Source organism: Pseudorca crassidens, chromosome 13 (genome assembly GCF_039906515.1).
Source record: "Pseudorca crassidens isolate mPseCra1 chromosome 13, mPseCra1.hap1, whole genome shotgun sequence".
NCBI classification, from domain to species: domain Eukaryota; kingdom Metazoa; phylum Chordata; class Mammalia; order Artiodactyla; family Delphinidae; genus Pseudorca; species Pseudorca crassidens.
In genome coordinates this window covers 52,884,753-52,908,292 of record NC_090308.1, presented here as the reverse complement: position 1 = coordinate 52,908,292, position 23,540 = coordinate 52,884,753, and the positions used below count along the sequence as shown (strand labels likewise).

Below are 23,540 nucleotides of genomic sequence, written 5' to 3'. Positions count from 1 at the left end.
TGCCCCCGCCCCGTAAAACTTAAATTCTGACGTTTCAGTCTGACCATCCGTCGGTTGCCTCCTGCCCCTTTATATTCCCTCCTTCCTGTTCCCATCCCCCAATTCTCAAGCAACCACTGATCTGCTCCGTGCCATTATAGACTACTTTGCATTTTCTAGAGTGTTACATAAATGGAATCAAATACTGTGTACTCTTTCTTTTCTAGCTTCTTTCACAGAGCATAATTACTCTGAGATTCATCCCTCTTGTTCAGTGTATCAAGAGTTCATTCCCATAGTGGTGCAGCCACTATGGAAAACAGCATCAAAGTTCCCCAGAAAAACTAAAAACAGAATTGCCTTATGATCCAGCAATCACACTCCTGGCCATATAGTCAGACAAAACTAGAATTTGAAAAGATACATGCACTCCAATGTTCGTAGCAGCACTATTTACAATAGCCAAGACATGGAAGCAACCTAAATGTCTGACAGATGAATGGATAAAGATGTGGTGTATATACACAATGTAATATTATTCAACCATAACAAAGAATGAAATAATGCCATTTGCAGCTACACGGATGGACCTAGTGATTATCCTACTAAGTGAAGTCAAAAAGAGAAAGACAAATACCATATGATATCACTTATATGTGGAATCTAAAACATGACACAAATGAAATTTTCTACAAAACAAAACCAGATTATAGACCTAGAGAACAGACTTGTGGCTGCCAAGGGGAAGGGAGGGTAGGGGAGGAATGGATTGGGAGTTTGGGATTAGCATATGCAAACTGTTATATATGTACATATAACTGAATCATTTTTGCTGTACACCAGAAAACTAACACAACATTGTAAATCAACTATACTTCAATAAAATAAACTTAAAAAAAATAGTTCATTCCTTTTTATTGCTGACTAGTATTCCATCATAGGGATGTACCACAGTTTATTCACTCATGCACTTGTTAATGGATACTTGGGGTGTGTCCAGTTTGGGGCTATCATGAACAAAGCCACTATGACTACTCATGTCCAAGTCTAGGGAACAAACATTACCTACCCCACCTGCTAGTCCCCCACGTGCTCACGAAACCTGAGCTGGGGAGAGGGAAGAAGTAAATTGGAGAGTTGATATTTTGTTTTGAGCTGCAATGGACCTTTAGTAACAGTTCAAACACTCTAAAGTGTCCAGAAAGCTATGGGTTCTGCTGGGTGGATGCTGTCCTAGGCCACAGTGGGGAAACTAAAGCTGCTTCGTGATAGTAACTTGACGGGCGGCTCAAGGCAAGAAGGACCTGTCCATGAAGGAAGGCAGGGGAGGTATCTGTGAAGGAAGGAGAGGAGTCACGAGGAGACAGCATCTAGGATATAAAGAGAAGTCCTCGGTGAACCTGGACTGCAGCAGCCAAAAGAGAGGAGGAGGGCAGCGCACCAAAGAAATTCAGAGACATCCACTCACTCAGCCACACCCACAAAGCCCAACCCTCCAGGGCCTATGAGATGCTGTGATAAATCCTCCATCCACAGACTGAAAAAGGCGCTGAAGGAAACTTAGGTAAACAGACTTGGAGAGATGTGACTTGCCCAAGGTCACACAGACAGGACTAGAATTAAAATCTCCTGATTCGTGCTCCAGTACGCCCCCATCACGATGGTGCTGGCCCTCCATTCAGAGACACTGCTGAGTGAGTGTATTCACGAAATACCAGATTCAAAATGACGATCCTAAAAGCCACCACTTGAAAAATAAAAGCAACAACTGCAGCACGTGCACTTGCTGTGCGGTTATGATCAGGACTACTGCTTTTCTCTAAGGTGTGGGTCACTAAATAAAGCCTGTTAGGAAACCGTCTGCTTCACTTCCAGTGAATGCTCTGAGCGCTCATTCGTACACCAGGCATGGGTGCTTCTGCTCCAGCCAGCTGACAGCCCACCAGCTTCTTGGACCCCATGGGCTTTATCACACTTCCTTGACAGGTACAAGAAACTCGTACATCACGACTTTTGGCATGACCTTGATTTTTCTGACTTGGAACCGAATCAATTTCAGGGCATACCTGAGGCTTCTGAAGGCTCAGAAATATAGCACCCGTGTTTAAGTGACAAAGTTGCTCTTCCACATAGCAAGAAGGTCCTCTCAACAGAACCTGCCCAACTAACCCTGGCCACTGGAAGGGTGATGTCTAACAAGACCCCCTAAGCAGCTGGAATACAGCTTAATGAAACCTATACCCAGTTTGTGTCTACTAAGCCTACTGGTTTGCTTACAGACTTCCTCTGCATAATTTGCTCATCAGGGCCCTGATCTAGTATAAAGTTCCTTAGGACTCACTGTACACATCCCATTAGCTTTTTTTTTTTTAACAACTTCATTTATTGCTTCTGTGCAATACAGATGCCATCTCTTCATTTACTGCCATTCTTTAAACGGTCATTCCTGCTGTTTTCGCACAACTTCTTACCTTTTGACAAGGGAGGCAGAATGCTGGAGGTTAACAAGATACAGGCTGTGGGTCTAACATACCCAGCAGGCAGTTCCAGCCATGGACCTGCAAGTTAGTCACCCTCACAGGTACTTTACTTTGTCCATGCAATAGAATGATCACCGCCCTACCACGGTTATGGTAAAGATATTAGACAAGTCACACAGAGTGAATATCTACTGAGTGAATGGTAAAAGGATCATCCAAACTATTTAAATTTGCTTTTCTTTTCAGTTGCCTAGTAGCAGAATTGAATATACATACATACATATATATATATATATATATATATATATTTTTTTTTTTTTTTTTTTTTTTGCGGTACGCAGGCCTCTCACTGTTGGGGCCTCTTCCGTTGCGGAGCACAGGCTCCAGACACGCAGGCTCAGCGGCCATGGCTCACAGGCCCAGCCGCTCCGCGGCACGTGGAATCTTCCCGGACCGGGGCACGAACCGGTGTCCCCTGCATCGGCAGGCGGACTCTCAACCACTGCGCCACCAGGGAAGCCCAGAATATACATATATTTTAAATGCATATAAGGTATGTTTCCACTGTATTTAAAAAAACTGGCGGCTTATAGCAGCATTATTCACAATAATGCTGTGGAAACACCCCAAGTGTCCATTGACGGATGACTGGATAAACTAAATGTATATGCACACAATGGAATATTATTCAATTTTTAAAAGGAAGGGAATTCTGACACATGGTACAACATGGAAATAAACCTTGAAGATGTTATGCTAAGTGAAATAGTCACAAAAGGACAAATACTATATAATGACATTTACATGAGGTACCTAGAACAGTCAAATACATAGAGACAGAAAGTAGAATGTGGTTACCAGGGACTGGGTGGAAGAGGGGATGCAGAGTTATCACTTAATGGGTTCAGAGCTTCAGTTTCTCAAGATGAAAAAAGTTCTGGAGACAGATGGGGGTGATGCTCGTACAATAATGTGAACGTACTTAATGCCACTGAACTCTACAAATGATTAAACTCATAAACTTTATGTTGACGATTAAAGGGATAAGTTTTATGTTAGCTATATTTTACCATGATTTTAAGAAGTAAAAAGAAAAAAAAAAACTAGCTGTTTCAAGCAAACGCTAATAAAGAGATGTGAGCAACTAGCTGCATGTGTACTCTACTGCGAAGCTTGTTTTCTTCTGGACTAATGTGCTAAAGTACATCAGTTATTCCGGCACTCACTTTCAGTTGTATTTCATTTTATCGACCATATAATTTTACCTTGATTAAAACAGGTCTGCGGTAATGTTTCCCCATCAACATCTCTCCCCGCAAAAAGGTGAAAAGAAACACATGACCCAACATTACAAGATGTTTTTGGTAGCATATTTACCTCCCTAATTGCTCCACTCAGATGAAGGTAAAAATGTGTATTATTTTATAAATAAATACCTCCTCTCTGCAGAATGCAGAAGCCTTGGGTATGAGAAGTTGGACTAAGAAGAAAACTTAGTAGAAACAATCTACAAATAAAGTCAGAAAAGCCATTAAAAACAAATGTGAGAAAACTGACAACAGTAACTACACAAGAAACGCTTGTAGGGTGGGGAAGAAGTATGCAAAAAGGGCACAGTTTCAAACAGGCAATAATATGCAAGTCTTATAAATTCACTTTTAACATACTGCATTAAAGTCTGGCAAACCTCTTCTATTAAGGGCCAGAAAGTAAATATTTTCAGCTTTCAGGGCCTCCTTCTGTGGCAACTAGTCAAGTCTGCTCTGGCAACTTGAAAGCGGCCACAGACAAGTAAACAAATGGGCGTGGCTGTGCTCCAGCAAAACCCAATCTACAAAAGCAGGCAGCTGGCCAGACTTTGGCTGAGGGCAGTAGGCTGCCAACTGTGGTTCTAGAGAATCAAAATAAATACGGGGACAATGTGGAATAAGGTATAGTAACGCACGTGGACTAAAAAACCGTGGATTCATATTCTATCCCCCACTGAATCAGACCCATGCACAGAAGTTCAAATCTAAAATACCCCTTTCTTACCAAAGTTCTAATTGTATCCCCGAGAAGGGGTAAGAGGCTCAATGGGCTTCAAAGTTTCTAGTGGATTCCTCATTCCCACTAAAATGGGATGATACCCCACCTACATGAAAACATTCAGAATGCTTTTCTTTCTTAAAAAAAAAAAAATATATATATATATATATATATATATACATCTTAGTACCCAGAAATGAGCTAACAAGAGTCCAATTCTTTCTCTAAGCACCTCTAAGTTATTTCACAGGCGATTCGCAAGATACAGAATAAAATCTGGGACAGTAACTACAAAGACATCACTTCAACAGAGGTCGGTTATTATCAAGACCCCTAAGGAATGTATGAACCACCTATGAGATGCATAAATATCCAAAGGGTACATATTTTAATGTAAAAACAAGAGAACAAGAGGCATGAAGAGCACAGTTGTGTAAAAAAGAAAAACACACACTCTCTCTCCCCCTACATTCTCACCTGTGTATACAAAGAAAAGTTTTGGAAGGAAACTCTCCTCACCTCTGAGAATCAGGATTCCAAGTTTTGAAATGTTCATGTTTTACTTTACGTTATTTTGTACTTTTACCATTTTACCATAAGCATGTATTACTTTTAGTATTAAGATTTTTATGTTGAGATGACAGTTAAAAGATTTTTCACCTTCATTATTAAGAGTCCATTTGAGTACTAATATTTCTAACAAAAGAATGTTCACTCAAAGGACTTCCACCATCTGTAAAGATCACCACATAAGAATATTTATGTACACAATCCAAGAGAGATGGTGTTTGTGGGTAAAATCTCACGGTAGAACGGTACCTCAGCTCCACCCATCCACTTAGGCTCATCAGGAAACTCAGCACACAAAATATCTTCTGACTGATCAGTCCCCAGTACATGGTAGCAGAGCTTTTGGTGGAGATTGGTGGATGTTTCTGTGCCTAAAGGAATTAAAAACGTACACTGAAATGCAGCTGACAATTTTAAGAAAATCTATCCCTCCCATACTGTACAATGCTAGAAATATTTAAAAATCTAAGTATCTGGTTGCGGGACTGTAGGATACAAGGTTAATATACAAAAGTTAATCACTTTCCTACATACTAACAATGAACAAGTGGAATTTGAAGTTAAAAACACAGTACCATTTACGTTAGCAGCCCCCAAAATGAAATACTTAGGTATAAATCTAATAAAATATGTATAAGGTCTATAGGAGAACTACAAAACTGATGAAAGAAATCAAAGAATAACTAAATAAATGGAAAGATATACTCAATATATTACGGACAGAAATACTCAATATTGTCAGGATGACAGTTCTTTTCAACTTAGTCTACAGATGCAATGCAATCCCAATCAAAATCCCAGCAAGTTATTTTGTGGATATGGACAAACTGATCCTAAAGTTTATGTGGAGAAGCAAAAAACCCAGAAGAGCCAACACAATACTGAAGGAAGAAAACAAAAGTGGACAACTGATACTACCTGACTTCAAGATTTATTATAAATAATCAAGACAGTGTGGTATTAGCAAAATAGACAAATGGATCAAGGGAACAGAGTAGAGAGCCCAGAAACAGACCCACATAAATACAGTCAACTGATCTTTGATAAAGGAACAAAGGCAATACGATGTAGAAAAGACAGTCTTTTCAACAAATGGTTCTGGAACAACTGGGCAACCCCATGCAAAAAATGAATCAAGACACAGACCTTATACACTTCACAAAAATTAACCCAAAATGGATCACAGACCTAAAAATGTAAATGCAATTATAAAACTCCTAGAAGATAACACAGGAGAAAATCTAGATGACCTTGGATTTGGTGATGACTTTTTAGATACAACACCGAAAGCATAACCCATGAAAGAAATAACGGATAAGCCAAACTTCATTACAATTAAACCCTTCGGCTCCACGAAAAGACACTGTCAAGAGAATGAAAAGACAAGCAAATATCTGATAAAGGACTGTTACCCAAAATATACAAAGAACTTTTAAAACTCAACAATAAGAAAATGAAGAACCCAATTAAAAACATGGGCCAGAGACCTTAACAGATCTTAACCTCACCGAAGAAGAAATACGAATGGAAAATAAGCATGTGAAAAGATGTCCCTCAGCATATGTCATCAAGGAACTGCAAATTAAAACAATGAGATACCACTACACACTTATTAGAATGGCCGAAACCCAGAACACTCAAAACACCAAATGCTGGCCAAGATGTGGAACAACAGGAACTCTCACTCATTGCTGGCGGGAATGCAAATGGTACAGCCACTTTGGAAGACAGTTTGGCAGGTTCTTACAAAACTAAACATACCGTTATGATATAGGAACTGTGCTCCTTGGTAGTATTTACCCAAATGAGTTGAAAACTGACATCCACACAAAAACCTGTACAACGGATGTTAACAGCAGCTTGATTCATAATTGCCAAAACTTGGAAGCAACCAAGATGTCCTTCAGAGGTGAATGGATAAACAAACGATAGTACATCTAGGCAACGGAATATTATTTAATGCTGAAATAATGCTTTTTAGTGTTTTTATCAAGCCATAAAAACACATGGAAAAAGCTTAAATGCACATCACTAAGTGAAAGAAGCCAATCTGAAAGGCTATACACTGTATGATTCCAACTACATGACATTCTGGAAAAGGCAAAGCTATAGAGACAGTAAAAAAGGTCAGTGGTTGCCAGGGGCTGGCAGGAGAGGGAAGGATGTATAGGTGGAGCACAGGATTATTAAGGCAGTGAAAACACTCTATGATACTACAATGGTAGATATATATCATTATGTGTTTGCCCAAACCCATGGAATGTACGCCACCACGAGTGAACTCTAATGTAAACTGTGGATTTGGGGTGATTATGATGTGTCCGTGCAGGCTCATCTACTGTACCCTCTGATGGGGTTGCTGATAATGGGGCAGGCCATGCATGTGTGAGGGGCAGAGGGTATATGGGAAATCTTGGTACCTTATGCTCAGTTTTGCTGTGAACCTGAAACTGCTCTAAAAGATTAAATCTATTAAAAAAAAAAAAGAGAGTTAAGTATCAGTTGGGTATCACCCTGGAAATAACCACATATATTTGCTGATTTTGGAGGCTGATTTTCTTCAGGACAATGAAGAAAAAAAGGAAGATAATACCATAACATTAAAAAAAAAAAAGCTTAACTTGGTGATTTTCCATGGGTTTTCCAGGAACACTGCTAACAGCACATAGCCAGAATTGCTTAGCCTCATTCGTAAGTCTTCCACCACACAACCTGAAAGGCTGCTGAGGTCTTCCGAACAAAAGGACAGCAAAATTACAGCTGGGAGAAGATGCTGGCTCTCTTAAATCAACCACCATTACTAATTATTACTATTTCTGCCAATGGAAATTAAGGCTAAATAATAATTTCCATGTTTTTCACAAGTTAACTTAATAACACTGTTCTCTAACAAGAAATGGCCAGTTATATACTTTTTTGGTCTCCTAGAACTTGGAAACAGCCAACACTTTCTAACTCAGCAGCACTCTTCATACAGGCAGCTAATTCAGTGTACAGAGCACAGAGGTCTTTCTTTAGCCAACATCCTTGAATAAAAAGCCTACTCTTAGCTCCTCTTGTAGCTCATTGGTGAACTAAGAAAAAGGTACTACAGTAATCTAATCCAAGGCAGCAAAAGCTATTGATAAATGCAGCTGAAAGAGATGAAAAGTATTAGAGCCTTATTCCCAATTCAACTGGGGGGAAAAGAGAAAAAAAGACTATCTAAAGATGACAAAGATACAGCAATTCATGATAAGGGGACAGCATGTGCAGGAGAAAGCACTGGACTAGCCGTGCTTCCTGCCAGCTCTAGGCCCTGCAACAAGTAACTGAGACTCTGCACCCCAGCTCCAAAACTCCAGCAAAGGGATGGCAGCCCACCTGTAAAGATCAACGAAGACAACATGAAAATGCTGTACACCACATGGAAATATGGAGTAGCGTAAAGAAGATGATGTCGACAGCTTGTACCAGCAAGGTACAAGCTACAGGGCCCTTCCTGCCTGGGAAGGTGAGAGGTGAAGGAAGAAAGAGGGACCACTTGCACACAATAGGATCTTTGTGCAATTGAAGCAGAGAACAAAGTTGTGTCCTGGTAGTTAATGAGGACAAAAGCGTCAAGACAAGTGTGACCGACAGGTGACCTGTAACTTCTGAGCAGAGAAAGAGATGTGATTCCTGCAAAATTTTATCATCACTCAACATCATTAAATAAGTTGGTTTTGTTAAAAAAAAAAAAATCCATCTTCTCCATGATCCCCTTGGGAGAAAGAATGCATATGTGAAGAACGGACAGCAATAAAAATGGCCCCAATTTTTCACAGTTCCCTGTATCTCTCTCCCAACCCCTTGAATAGCAGTTGGTCCTGTGACTTGCTTTGGCCCAAAGAATGCAGTGAAGTGATGTTCCAATAGCAAGCCCAGGCATCAAAGAGGTCGTGCCTTTCAGCTCTCCCCCTTGGAATTCTGCTGAGCTGCCATGTGAACAGGCCTGGACTGGCCGGCTAGAGAATGAGAGACCACATGGAGCAGAAGTGACGCCCCAGACATGTGAAAACGTCACGCTAAGATCAGTCAACTGACCAGCAGCTCATCTCACATACATGATAGAATTCAGCTAAGCCCAGAAGAACTGCCTGGCCAACCTGAAGACTCACAGTGCAAATGAATGGTCGTTATTCTGAACCACAAAGTTTTGGCAGGAACTGTTACACAACTATGCTAACAGATAAAACGTCCTTCCAGGAAACATGATTCTAGACCAAGCAACCTCTATGTGGGGTTTAGCTTCTTTCTTTAAGTCATGTGAAGTCACACTTCATTTCATGAAAAAGGTGCTGCATCCGAAGTCTCAACCTACCATCACTTTTCCCATCCTGTTGTGGGTATGCGTTGTAGAACATTCCCTTCCCATCGTGGGTCCAGGCCATACAGCTGAACTTGACTCTTTCGAGCACATCTGGAAGCTCTTTGGCACCATCGACTTTCATGAACTTGATCGTCACCCAATCTGAGCCACTGGCACTCAGACCATAGGCAAAATATTCACCATCTTCACTGAATGCATAGCCTAAGGGACACATGAGAAATTGTCAAATGGTGAACATGGGGACACCACTCCCAGCCTTGCCCGCTGCCCACTGTGCTGTCTGACAAAGCTCTCTGTCACACATGGAAGCAGAATGTGGCAACAGGAGGAGCAGGCAACTGGTTGTGAGGAATTCTGAGGGCTCACCCAGGTCTCCCAGGAATTTGCCTTATGACCTTGGACAAGTTTCTTAACCTTTCCAGGCCTTAGTTTCTTCATCTGTAAAATGAAGTAATAGATTATATGACCACTAAGATGCTTCCATTTAAAAATTTTCTATAATTCAATAAGCAGTTCACTTAAAAGCAGAGTTCATCTGGGTTTATACTTGGAAGGAGGGGGGAAAGGAGTAAGGACACTGCTTTTAGAGTAATGACTGAATGTAACAGAACTAAACTGGAGCCGTTACGTAATTTTTGGAATGGACTCCAAACTACTTGAAATCCCTCTCTACAACCTCGTTTTCTGAGCATTGCTGGCGCTCCAGGATTAATGTCCACACCATCTGACCACTAAAAGCCCAGGTAAATGAAGCCTGAGGGTTTGCAATGAAGACTCATGCAGTGCACATTCCGAAAGTGACCGTGAAAAGATAAGGAAAGCAACACCACTGATGGACTAATGCACTGTCCCCCATTCTTTGGGGCCACCACAGACAGAATGTTCTAACCACTGTGGAATGCTTCTTGACACATATTTATGTGTTTCTATTAGCTTTATGATTCTAAGGAATGTGTAGTGTTTGGTACCAGACACTGACACTAGGGATTTCCTCTTACGATGCCTGTTAAACTTCACTGGGGGTTAAAAATTATCCTAAGAAACACAACTATTTTCACGGGTTTCCTACTATTTTACATGGAACTTCTACTAGGGAAAAATAAGGTTAAAATTTCATAAAACCTCCTTATTAATCACTTATAATTCCTATAAAGTATCCAGGCTCAAACGTATATAAACGCAGGAAAGAGTCAAGAATGTGATGAGGAGTAAATATTCACTTTTTATGCTACATAAATTATATATAATTTTAAAATTTTCAGGAAAAATGTAAATAAAACACTTGGACTTGAAATATATGTTTAAAAAAATCACATACTATCAAAAGAATCTGAATGTCTACCTATACTGTGACTTCCCTATAATATCATTTTCAGAAAACTCAAAGACTGAGACCAAGTCCCATGTCTAATTTACCTTGCCATCCATCAGGGTCCGTACATGACAAGCATTACATAAAAATGTTACTGGAATGAATTATCAGAGTGAGAGGTGAGACCCTGTTATAATGAAGTCCTCTGGATGAGTTGCAAGATAGACCCTGGTTAAAATGAAATAAACTTCTATTTAGGGTGTATTACTGCACAGAATCAGTGTATTAAATTCACTCACAACTGATCTTCATTTCCAAGACCAAATTCACGGAAGAATACTGACAATAAGCTGGCTGGCATCTTATTTCCAATACCGATTACTCTCAATACTAATGAGATTAAAGATCATCGTGTACATACACAGCCTATTGGGGGAGAGGAGGAGGGAAGTGCTAAATGACTGAATGCCTTTATAAAAGGGTCTTCTCACACAGATCTGCTGGCACAGGCCTCTTTAATTCCCACCTAATCAGTTACAGGACTTCAGCGTTCCAACTGCTCAATTCTGTAGGGCTGAACCTGTGCTTTTTCTACAAAAGACAAGATGCTACGGAGGAAATGCTGAGCCAACTTAACTCAAAACATCTAGAATACTAGCCAGAGATGATTCTCAGAGTGTACAATTTTTAAACCACAGAACCAGAGTGTAGACAACTTCCTTACCCTAGAAGTGGTGCTTATGGCACAAACCTGGGTAATCTCATGGCCCGTAGAGGAGGTTATCTCGGGGGAAGTTATTTAGGAGACATACGGCAAGTGCATACATATTTTTGCATACAGCAAAACATACTTATTCAGCTTTTAAACTTGCATCCTCTGGGGACAAGGTACCAAGTTGTCTAATTTCTACAAGACTGTGTTTTATACTTTTAATTCTAACACACTAACAATTAACTAAATATGAAAACATCACTTTTTCCCCTCAAGGAAGCAGATTTCATAAATATTCTTTCCTGTTTTATATTTATAGTTAAAACATTCTTTGTACAACTTAAATTTCTTACAGAAGAGAATTAATTTTTTTCCAAACACAGACAGGTCTCAGAGAAGCTACAGAAAGTGAAGATGATACTTCAAGATCCCGGAAGCCCTAGAAGCTAATTTAGGTCCAGTGTGAATTACTCTCTGGTCCTGCTTCATGCCATCAGAAGGAGATGTGACTACCCATGTGTTCTGAATTTACCGTGCATAAATCAGCTTTCCTGACACTGCGTGTGCGTCTGTTCTACAATACGGTCCACACTCTGTCTGGTCTTTCAGAGCTGCGAGCGAGGGCCCCGGGACTCCCGTGGGCCTGGCTGTGTAGCCCTCACCTCGGAGCGCCACCGTGCCGTCATCGGAGAGTATGTTGGGGTCAAGGAACACTCTGGCTTCACCCTCTAAGGAATCCTGTACATATAATACTCGTTGGTTCTGCAAACCTGTATTGTAAAAATAGAAATACCTGGGGGACAGAGATGGTCTTTATTCAGCTATGGAGTTCTATTTGTGCAGAAAAACCAAATACATACAAACAAATAGAAAAAGGAAAACAACATACAAAGGTACGACTGCAAACAGGCCGTGCCAGGGACATGGGGACTAGAGTGGAAGGTCCCACCATCTCCCTGTAGCTAGAGTTTGTTCCCTGGATTGCTTTAAGAATTCAAATAATATATTGTAATTCTACACATTAGCTAAATAAAGCCTGCTTTATTTCCTAAAGTGAAAACTGATATTCAAATAAAGCAGTAACTTTTTCTTTTCAATGGAGAAGACAGCAGATTTGCTAAGATGAAGTGCTGGTTCCCATCCCTAGCCAGGGTGCTAGGGTAGGGGGTGGGCAAACCTTTTCTGTAACGGGCAAGACTGCAAATTAATTAAGCTTTGTGCACCATACAGACTCTGATGCTACTACTCAATTCTGCAGTTGTTGTACAAAAGCAGCCGTGAATAACACACCAACAATGCGCATGGCTGTGTGCCATTTAAACTTTATTTACAAAACGGGGGGTAGACAGGGCTTGGCATGCAGATCATACTTTGCTGATCCCTATGTATGTGAAGTCTAACAAACTCTAAAGTAAATTTGTGGTAGTGGTTCCAAAGAGAGTTAAAAAGCAAACAAGAGACTTATGTTTTAAGTGGGTGTCAGAGGGCAAGGAACAAGAGAGGTGAATTAATGGGTGCTGCATCTTGGCCCATTTCCATTCCTGGATGGAAGAAATGCATATAATAAGGTCTTTTCAAGTAGTATAAGCTAAAGAGAATTAATTTCAGAGGCAAACAAATTCCATTGCTGTCTATGAATCCTGCTATCTCACCAATTACTAGCCACGAGACAACAATCATTTCCTACAATCTAGATTTCGTCCTAGGGCACATCTCTGCTAAATTTCTTGGTCCTTCTTTTAAGAAAGTGGTCAACAGACCAAAAAATATTATTCTCATATTCCAGCATAGAAATGAATTGATTTTATAATGAATTAAGTTTATAAACTGATAAGTTGTTCCGAATTTGTACTGTAAAATTTAAGAACGTATTAGATCAGAAAAGTAAAAAGAAAATTAAATGAAAGCAACTTCACATACCTTTTCCCTTTCTTGAAATGGCAACTATACTTGGGATAGTCATACAATTCAGTCATTCTCTCTTTGTATAAACCTCTGATAGGACACTGCTCAAGAAATGGCACAGTAATCTTGTTCTGGGCCTCCACAAAAGCCTGGAGAGAAAATTTAAATGAACAAGCAAGTCAGATATAAAATTTTCCATGGGGAGTGTTATCCATTAATATGTATCAGCAAGATTCAGCAATTTTACTCCTGGGAATATATCCTAAGGAAACAAAAACACTACGTCGAAGAGATATCTGCACCCCCATGCTCACAGCAGCATTATTTACAATAGTCATGACATGGAAACAACCGAAGTGTCCACTGATGGATGAATGAGTAAAGAAAAGGTGTGGAATATATATAGACAATCAAATATTAGTCAGTCATAAAAAAGTAGGAAATTCTGCCATTTGGGACAATATGGATGGACCTTGAGGACATTACATTAAGTTGAACGGAGAAAGACGAATACTGTATGATCTCACTCATATGTGGATTCTTAAAATATAAAACAAAACAAAAGCCCCAAACTCACAGAAAAATCCTATCTGTGGTTATCAGAGGCAGGGGATAAAGGGAGTAGAACTGGATGAAGGTGGTCAAAAGACACAAACTTCCAGTTATAAGATAAATAAGTACTAGGGATGTAATGCACAACATGACTATAATTAACACTGCGATAGGATATATATGAAAGTTGTTAAAAGAGAGTAAATCCTAAGAGTTCTAATCACAAAGAAAAAAATATTTTTTTTCTTTCTTTTGATATCTGTACGAGATGACGGATGTCAACTAAACTTGTCCTGGTAATCATTTCATGATACACGTAAGTCAGATCATTATATTCAACACCTTAAACTTATACAGTGTTGTACATCAATCATATCTCAATGAAACCTGGAAAAAAAGGATTTAAAAAATGTATCAGTGAAAGCATATTTTCCCTCAATAAATAACAACAACTAATACTTCCACGGCACTAAGTATGCACCCAGCAGGTATTAACTCATTTAGGACTCATAATTCTATACAGAAGCTTCTGTTTTAGCCCAGCTTTCTGGATGGGGAGACTGAGTCTTAGAGGTCAGAAAGGTGCCGAACATCACGCGGCTGCGAGAGGCAGAGCTGGTTCCCAAATCTACGCTCTAACCAAACACAGTATCAGCTACTCAGATCACGCACTGTCAAGACACTACACTCACCCTGTGCAAGGCTCCACGCCCCTCAGCAGCTGGTGAGCCCCAAACATCAGAGTTAAAGAAACCAAGTTAGAGATACCTAGGTACTACTTTATCAACTTTTGTTTTTGGCCGCGTTGGGTCTTTGTTGCTGTGCACGGGCTTTCTCTAGTTGCGGCGAGCAGGGGCTACTCTTCGTTGCGGTGCACGGGCTTCTCATTGCGGTGGCTTCTCTTGTTGCGGAGCACGGGCCCTAGGCGCGTGGGCTTCAGTAGTTGTGGCACCCGGGCTCAGTGGTCGTGGCTCACGGGCTCTAGAGCGCAGGCTCAGTAGTTGTGGCACACGGGCCCAGTTGCTCCGCGGCATGTGGGATCTTCCTAGACTAGGGCTCGAACCCGTGTCCCCTGCATTGGTAGGCGGATTCCTAACCACTGCACTGCCGGGGAAATCCCATATCAATTTTGTTTTTGACAATCTTTCTAAGACCTTCTACCCTTGTCAACTCCAGAGAACTTTGCTAAATGCTGAAACTAAAGAATATTTAAAACAAAATTGGAAAGTGCATTGAATAAGTATGTCAACAATAATGGTTTATAAGATGAGCAAGAGATGGCCTGCAGGCCATCAGGAGACCCTGGCAGCAAAAGCAGGGGAAGGAGCAGTTTTTACAACAGATCAGTTGTATCCAAGCGTAACCTATCTATAACTAAGCAGTTAGAAAATTTATAATGTTATAATACTATAAAAACTTGGTTTCATAATAATTCACATCTGGCTATTAGAAATAAAACAAGAATAAATGTATCAGCTCTAAATTCAATCGAAGGTTTAATCAGATGTCTATACAAAGGTAAAACCCTTTTGATAGGAGAAAACTTCAGGAAATTAACAACTTGCTATACTTGGAACGGCAGGCAAAAGTGCGTTAATATCAGAGTTCATCCAGATCTAAGGGCCGACCCCAGCTCCAAACGGTCTCTAAACGGGCTCTCCTACACAAACCACTGACCCCGCCCTGGAGAACCACGATTGTGTGCCGAGAGAAAGCTGTTCTAAAACTCGAAGTTTACAATGCACTTGAAAACAAGTGAGAAAGAGTGTGAGGTATGAGTACAATGATGAATAACAGCTTTGCAAGAGGATCGGTTCAAGAGAAATGAAACTGTTATGGGTCACATTTCTTATTTCATTCAAACAGAAAGTAACATTGACTGAGTCCCACAGAAATACAACGCCAACTGCTTATCACGAGGGATTGGCAAACCTCGCCCTGGCCTGCTTTCCTACGGCACTCAAGCTTAGAATAGTTTTTATATTTTTAACTGTTGGGCAGGTGGGTGGGGGGGAGGGGCGGGCTGCAAACCCAGCAGTGACCTAGGTGGCTCACATCTACAATATTTCCTGTGTGGCCCTTCACAGGAAAAGTTTGCTGACCCCACTCTATCTCATTAAAAAGTGTCAACAAGGAGATTAACTCTTGTTTTTTAGTTACAAAGTCAATGCACAGCTGCGAAGCCACGCGGGGGCAGCGTTCTGGAGATCGCTAAGCGTGTGCAAGAGCATCACCTGATTTCATGGGCAAAGGAAATGCCAGGCCTCCTTTACAGACGTGGAAAGGGAGGCAGGTGGTACTGAAGGCACTTGGCCAGCACCACACAGCGAGGGAGCGATACTGCTGAAGCGGAATCATGTTCTTCCAGTCACTGTAACAGTGACCGAGGCCGACTCCTTGCCTGATACTGGATGTGGAGACAAAGCAGACCCACTGGGGAGAAGGCAGGCAGCCTCATCAGGGTGCTGGAGTGTCGACAAGGATTTAATGTGAACCTAGTGTGCGTCAGTACCGATCCTGGCATGGTAGGTGGAGGGGTGAGAAGTCCAAGACAAGATCCCTGCCATTGTGGAGCGAACGTTCTACCGGGGGAGACAAGACACAAGCCAGAGGGCTGCAGGGAACAGTCAGTCCTAAGGACGCACGCAGGGTAGCCGTGGGGCGAAGCTCCTACTGGAAGTAGCATCCACGAGACGCGCAGCTCCTGAACCGCTACTGCCAGCCCACGGCGAGCGCAGCGACCGGGAGGGGGCGCCACAGCAACGGGACGCTGCCGTGACATCTCCGTTACATTTCACAAAAATATAAAGCCCCCACGGAAATTTGAAAGCCATCTTTCACCACCAATCCTGGGCAACACTGGGATGGGGGCGTCCTTACTTCTAGCAGGATGGCCAGGGAGGCTCTTCTGAGGCTCTGAATTGAGATCTGATAGGCAAGAGGGAGCAGCTCTGTAAAGACGGGAAGAGCGTTCCAGGCCAAGGAAACTGCAGGTGCCGGGCCCTGGGCGGAGGAGCTTGGCAGGTGAGAAGAGTACGGAGGTCAGGGAGGCTGGGGATGAGTGAGAGAGACTGAGACCCAGGCAGGAGCTAGATCCCGTGGGCCCTGGTGGGCAGATGTGAAGTTTGAATCTTCATTCCAAATGCAAACAAGCTATGCCTGGGTGAGGAGACAGTTACATAGTCTGCTTTAACTTTTCAAAGGACTACTCTTGCTCTGGGTGGAAAACAGACTATAGGGGAGCAAAAGCAGAAATAGGGAAGCCGGTTAGGAAGCCGGGGCAGCGGTCCAGTGGGAGACAAGGCCAAGTGGAATGGCTGGGCTCTAAAGGAGCAGGAATGACCACTGTAATGGGAGTAGGGACAGAGAAGATGGGCACAGCGCATGCTCACATCTAGATTTGATGGCTGTTTCCCAGAGGGCCTCGCCAGAACATTCTAGCTGCTTAGGGCTCCCACCCTGAGGCCCCAGCAGACTGAGGGTCTTGGCTGGCCCCTTCCCCTTCCACTGGGGGTCCTCTGAGGAGGGAGCCCTGCAGACTTCGTTTCCCTAATCCGTCTGATTTGTGTTTGTACGAGGCTGCATCTAGGCCTCATACCCTGGATCTTGGAGGACCACGGCGGGTGCATGAGTCATAGATCCTCAGTTCATTTTCCCTGGAAAGGTGGAACTGCACCCTCCCACGGTTTCTCTATCTTGCTTTGCTTCTCAGCTACAGTTACAACTGCTGCAACAGAACCCATCTCACACCAAAGCAGGCACACTGGCTTTTCTCACTTAAAATGTTCAGAAAACCATTAAGTCAGCCGTCGGAATGCTACTAAATAACTAGGCACATTATATACAATCTTGCTACCTCTCACCCACAAATGTGAGTCAATTACTTTAACTAGAGCAATATTCAAAGACTGCACCCTTCCCAGTCCAGTATCTAGATGCAAACAGTGTTCAAGTTCTTAAAAGTCTAAGTTCCGTCATAGTGTACATATTTCTCATTTGGGCAAGTCCTTTTCATGAAGGCGGGTACAAATTTTCTGTAAAGGGGCTTTGTGAAATGCGGGGTTCCAAAGAACGCCAGTAATGCCTTCTTGGTCATTTATGGATTTGATAGTCTGGCTTCTGGGTCTGAAAATTAGAGCAAATTTGGGGGAAAGGGAAAAGAGGTATAAGGATAAAGAAAAGAAAAACTGGAGGAATTGCAGAATGGTAAAGAAGCAGGGTGAGGGGAATGAAATTCTCCTTGTCCCTCACGAGTCTCAGCATCGAAGGTCACACTCCAGGATATTATTAAAATCACTGAAACCTGAAAGCCCATGAAATGACACCAGCAGCTGAGCCTTTAAAGGGGAGTTTGGAGTTCATAGTTTAGAGTTCATAGCTACGGATGAGTCTGAAAATATTGTTCTAAGAACAGCTGCTCAAAGCTAAGAAATCCAATTCACATTGCATTTTGCCTTGACTATCAGAAATCTTCAAAGCAAAGTCCCAGTTATGCAAGACGATTAAATCTGAGAGCTCTGCTGTGTAACACTGTGCCTGTAAGTTAACGATGTTATACCGTACACATTAACGCATTAAACGCTGTTCAGAGGGCAGATCTGAACAAACAACAAAACAAAGCTACCTGGCAAAGGGTGGCTCAGTGTGGGAGCTGGAGATGCCTTTACCTTCACTGTCTTCAGAAAGAATTTTTTTCAAGTTGTCCTCATATGTACTATGCTTTAATCCACAAAATATCTCAAGTCCTTCTACAAGCACAATTTTTACATATAGGAATAAAAAGGATGCGTACAGCTCCTCATTAAATAGATATGTATACAGAACATCACAACAGGCAACACAGGATTGAACACATGAATCACATGGATAAGATAAGAGCTACAGGAGAACAAATGAAGGGGAAACTACTGCTGGGATAGGGTGGTGTAGGCCTTGGGGAGTGGGGCAGGCAGGCAGTCCAATGCCCAGGAGGGACTTCCAGGTGGGAGACCCACTCCATCATGGGTACCACCCAGGTGAAACCAGGGATGGTGCTATCTACAACCCACAAACTTAGAGGAGTTTCTGTTGCAAATTATATGTAGGTGTGTGTAAATATATTATTTATTTAAATATACAGACACACACACACACACACAAAGACACGCACATATGAATGAGCTGGTTAAAGCAAGTGGTTGGTGCCACAGCACGGCCTGGCAGAAAACCCCGATCGTAGTCATGTGTGAAGGGCTGAGAGCATCCTGGAGGCCAGAGGAGGAAGCACACCTGGACCCCCTCTCCCTGCTGGGAGCGTAGCAGAATTCGGAGATGACTCTCCAAGTGCAGGGATATGCCCATAAATGAGAAGGCAAGAGGTGGCAAAGCTCATCCCGGAGGCTGCAGGAGGACCCAGGGCCAGGAGGGCTGGACGGTCACATGGAAAACCAGAGGCATGCCAAACAGAGGATGAGAGGCAGCTGCTGCAGGAGACAGCTTTAGAAATGGAGACTATGGAGGAATGGGGTAATGTACCGGACAGACTTAGGAACCTACACCCAAAAGAGAGAAGAGTGCCCCTTATTTTCCAGTGCGCTCCGAACTTTCAAACATTAGCAGTCCATCAGACGACAAAGAAAAGCTTGCTCGGGTCACGGTGGTAACTACAATGCCATTACCTCAACCCAGAGAGGGGCCTTTCTCTTCCTGGTCCCACAAACCCCTACAAACCCCAAGGACGAGCCACGTCAAATCCAACAGGCGAGAGCCCAAAACCCATGGGGCTTGTCCTTGAACATTAAAAGCCCAGAGTGGGTCCCTCTCTTCTCTCTGGGACCATCTGCTCTCAGGTCAGGAAGGCTCCCACTAAGCTTCCCGCTGCATGTGGGTAACAGACCAGGTGGGGCCTTCCAGAAGCCCTGCCAGGACTCTTTCCACCTTCTCTGCCTGTCCTGCTGAAGGCAAATCAACTTGTTCCCTCACTGGACTAGTTACTGTCAATCAAGGGGGAAGGAAACAGAAAGTCTCATTCCGACCTTAGATTCAAGCCTTGTTCTCAGATCTCACCATCACCAGGGCGCCCCTTCAAGGTCGCAACACTAACCCTTTTTGGCTCCGTTCTTGGGTGTACACACTACTGACCAGAAGCCTGGCAAGGACAGAGGTGATCTGCACATCAAATCCAAACCTAACTAAAAATCCAACCAGGACGAAGTCAAACACGTACAAATCCTCTCTTGAATAATTCTTGTATCAGTGAGGGAATCCAAACTATAACAAGAGTATTTGAAAAATAAGAAAAACTAAAACATTAAGAATTAAAGTTCTTAATGCAAATCACAACTACAATGAGGTATCACCTCACACCAGTCAGAATGGCCATCATCAAAAAATCTACAAACAATAAATGCTGGAGGGCTTCCCTGGTGGCGCAGTGGTTGAGAATCTGCCTGCTAATGCAGGGGCAACGCATTCAAGCCCTGGTCTGGGAGGATCCCACATGCCGCGAAGCAACTAGGCCCGTGAGACACAACTACGGAGCCTGAGCGTCTGGAGACTGTGCTCCACAACAAGAAAGGCCGGGATAGTGAGAGGCCCGCGCACCACGATGAAGAGTGGCCCCCGCTTGCCACAACTAGAGAAAGCCCTCGCACAGAAACGAAGACCCGACACAGCCAAAAATAAATTAATTAATTAATAAACTCCTACCCCCAACATCTTCTAAAATAAATAAATAAATAAATGCTGGAGAGGGTGTGGAGAAAAGGGAACCCTCTTGCACTGTTGGTGGGAATGTAAATTGATACAGCCACTATGGAGAACAGTATGGAGGTTCCTTAAAAAAGCTAAAAATAGAGTTACCATATGACCCAGCAATCCCACTACTGGGCATATACCCTGAGAAAACCATAATTCAAAGAGTCATGTACCATAATGTTCATTGCAGCTCTGTTTACAATAGCCAGGACATGGAAGCAACCTAAGTGTCCATCCACAGATGAATAGATAAAGAAGATGTGGCGCATGTATACAATGGAATATTACTCAGCCATGAAATGAAATGAAATTGAGTAATTTGCAGTGAGGTGGATGGACCTAGAGTCTGTCTTACAGAGTGAAGTAAGTCAGAAAGAGAAAAACAAATACTGTATGCTAACACATATATATAGAATCTAAAAAAAAAAAATGGTTCTGAAGAATTTAGGGGCAGGACAGGAATAAAGACACAGACGTAGAGAATGGACTTGAGGACACGGTTAGGAGGAAGGGTAAGCTGGGATGAAGTGAGAGAGTGGCATGGGCATATATACACCACCAAGTGTAAAACAGATAGCTAGTGGGAAGCAGCCACATAGCACAGGGAGATCAGCTCGGTGCTTTGTGACCCCCTAGAGGGGTGGGATATGGAGGGTGGGAGGGAGACGCAAGAGGGAGGAGATATGGGGATATATGTATACATATAGCTGATTCACTTTGTTATACTGCAGAAACTAACACACCACTGTAAAGCAACTATACTCCAATAAAGATGTTAAAAAAAAAAAAGAATTAAAGTTCTTAGAATGTGGTAAAAACACTTCGAGTTGAGATCTGTTTCTTTTCGGTATCTTTAGGAAGCCCCACTGATAGACTGGGGGTGGAGTGGCTGAGGTGTGACCTCTGTTAGCCATCAGAGTACCCCTCCCCGAGATCCAGGGATTGATCCAGAGCCGGGCAGGACGTCCATGCAGGATGAGGCTCGAGGCTGATCTAAGGGCTTTGTTTCATGAATCCCACACACATCGGGGCAGCTGACCTGATCTAGTCCACAGGACGGATTCAGGAGTGGACCTGGAACAGGCTCGGGGGATGGCGTTGGTGCCTGGGTGTGCCATATGCTGCAGGACAGCGCCCACACTGTGACTGATGAGGTACATCTGGCCCAGGGGAGGTGCTCTGTACCCAAATAGAAAGGCTGGGCCTGGAAAATGAGTTACGACTTCGGGAAGTCTGGGGGTTACCCTCTCTCTCGATCAGATTTTATCGTTTCTGGGTGCCGGCAGCTTACGCTGAATGTCATAGATAAGGTTAGTGATACCTCTATGTTCGAACTATGCTAACTCCTTTCTACATTCTTCACATAAGTAAACCCTGTTCACTTTCATAGGCAGAGTCTTTCGTCCATTCTTCTCTACATGTAACAGTCAATAAAGTAGCTATGAACCCAGGCTAAGCAACCAGAATCCTTTTTCAGGGACTGAGGTGAACACTGGAAGGAGAAGTAATCTTATGAGATGTGGGGTTGTCAGGACTGTGTAAAGCCTGAAGGGGCAAGGCCCATCTTTCCCTACCACGTGGGAGAGGCTGCTAGAAAACAAAACAATCAGAGAAAAGCAGATGACCTAAGAGACAAAGAGAGACAGGTTTCCAGAAATATCATGTGCAGTCCCGGCTCAGGCTGTGCCTAAAGGCATGTACTGATCTTCAATTATGTGAGCCACTCAGCTCCTTTTTTTTTATATGAGCTAGAGCGAGCTGCCTTTCAGGTGCTGCTCGTCAAGAGTCCTGCCTGATACAGCTCTTCCAGGAGCCGCTCAGCTGGCCAAGCGTGGGCAGGGTAGGAGAGGAGGAATCCACCAGAAGCTTGCCCAAGGGCTGGATAGGGAAGCCTGGAAAAGGTGATCCACCAATGAGAAAGAGTGAAATTTAACTAAACGTTCAAACCAAAAAGTTTTAAAGTAACAAAGCGAAATAAAAAGAAATTAATGAGCTAGAAAATTAAAGAGTACAACTTATAAGGCCTAGAACCATTTCTGTCTAAAAAGACAAACAGCAACCAAAAAACTCCCATGCATTCAACCGAAGCGCTGGCTAAACCAGTCAAAAAGGGGAGAGGAGTTACAGATGCTGGAAGTTTGAAATAATAAAGAAAGAGAGATAGGGACTTCCCTGGTGGCGCAGTGGTTAAGAATCCGCCTACCAATGCAGGGGACACGGGTTTGATCCCTGGTCCGGGAAGATCCCACATGCCGCGGAGCAACTAAGCCCGTGCGCCACAACTACTGAGCCTGCGCTCTAGAGCCCACGAGCCACAACTACCAAGCCTGCGGGCCACAACTACTGAAGCCCACGCGCCTAGAGCCCGTGCTCTGCAACAAGAGAAGCCACCGCAATGAGAACCCTGTGCACCGCTACGAAGAGTAGCCCTGCTCGCCGGAACTAGAGAAAGCCTGCACGCATCAATAAAGACCCAGCACAGCCAAAAAAACCCCAAAAAACAAATAGAGACACAAACAAGGAGAGTAAAGTCATTACAAGAACTATTTCACATAATCCCCTGTTAGTAAATTTTAAAATCTCAATGACACGGACAATTTTCTAGGAAATACAGATGCCTAAAATTGATCCAAAAAGAAAGGAGATCTAAACAGAGCCCAAGAAATAATTGCAGTAAAAGAATTTGTCCCAAATAGCTCTAAAGATGAGGCCTATTAAATTATCAAGCAGATAGTTCCTGTGCTATTTAAACTATTTAATAATAAGTGCAATGGCAAGCATTTATTAAGCACTTACTTGTGTCAACCACTCCGCTCCATGGTTCAAAAACATTATCACTCAATTTTACCCACAACCATACACAGTAGTTTTCTCCAGATTATAAATCAGAAAACTGAAGCTTAGGGGCTTCCCTGG

General features: G+C 42.7%; 1 protein-coding gene across 1 annotated transcript in view; it reads right to left on the bottom strand.

Moving 5' to 3' along the window:
• PREP (prolyl endopeptidase) overlaps nucleotides 1-23,540 on the bottom strand; it is a 136,087-nt gene that overhangs the window by 96,749 nt on the left and 15,798 nt on the right. The window contains exons 3-6 of the mRNA XM_067702459.1: nucleotides 13,353-13,486; nucleotides 12,095-12,225; nucleotides 9,400-9,609; nucleotides 5,307-5,428 (exon numbers count right to left, since the gene is read on the bottom strand). Of these exons, the coding sequence (XP_067558560.1) occupies nucleotides 5,307-5,428; nucleotides 9,400-9,609; nucleotides 12,095-12,225; nucleotides 13,353-13,486 (597 nt within the window). The remainder of the gene's footprint in view (nucleotides 1-5,306; nucleotides 5,429-9,399; nucleotides 9,610-12,094; nucleotides 12,226-13,352; nucleotides 13,487-23,540) is intronic.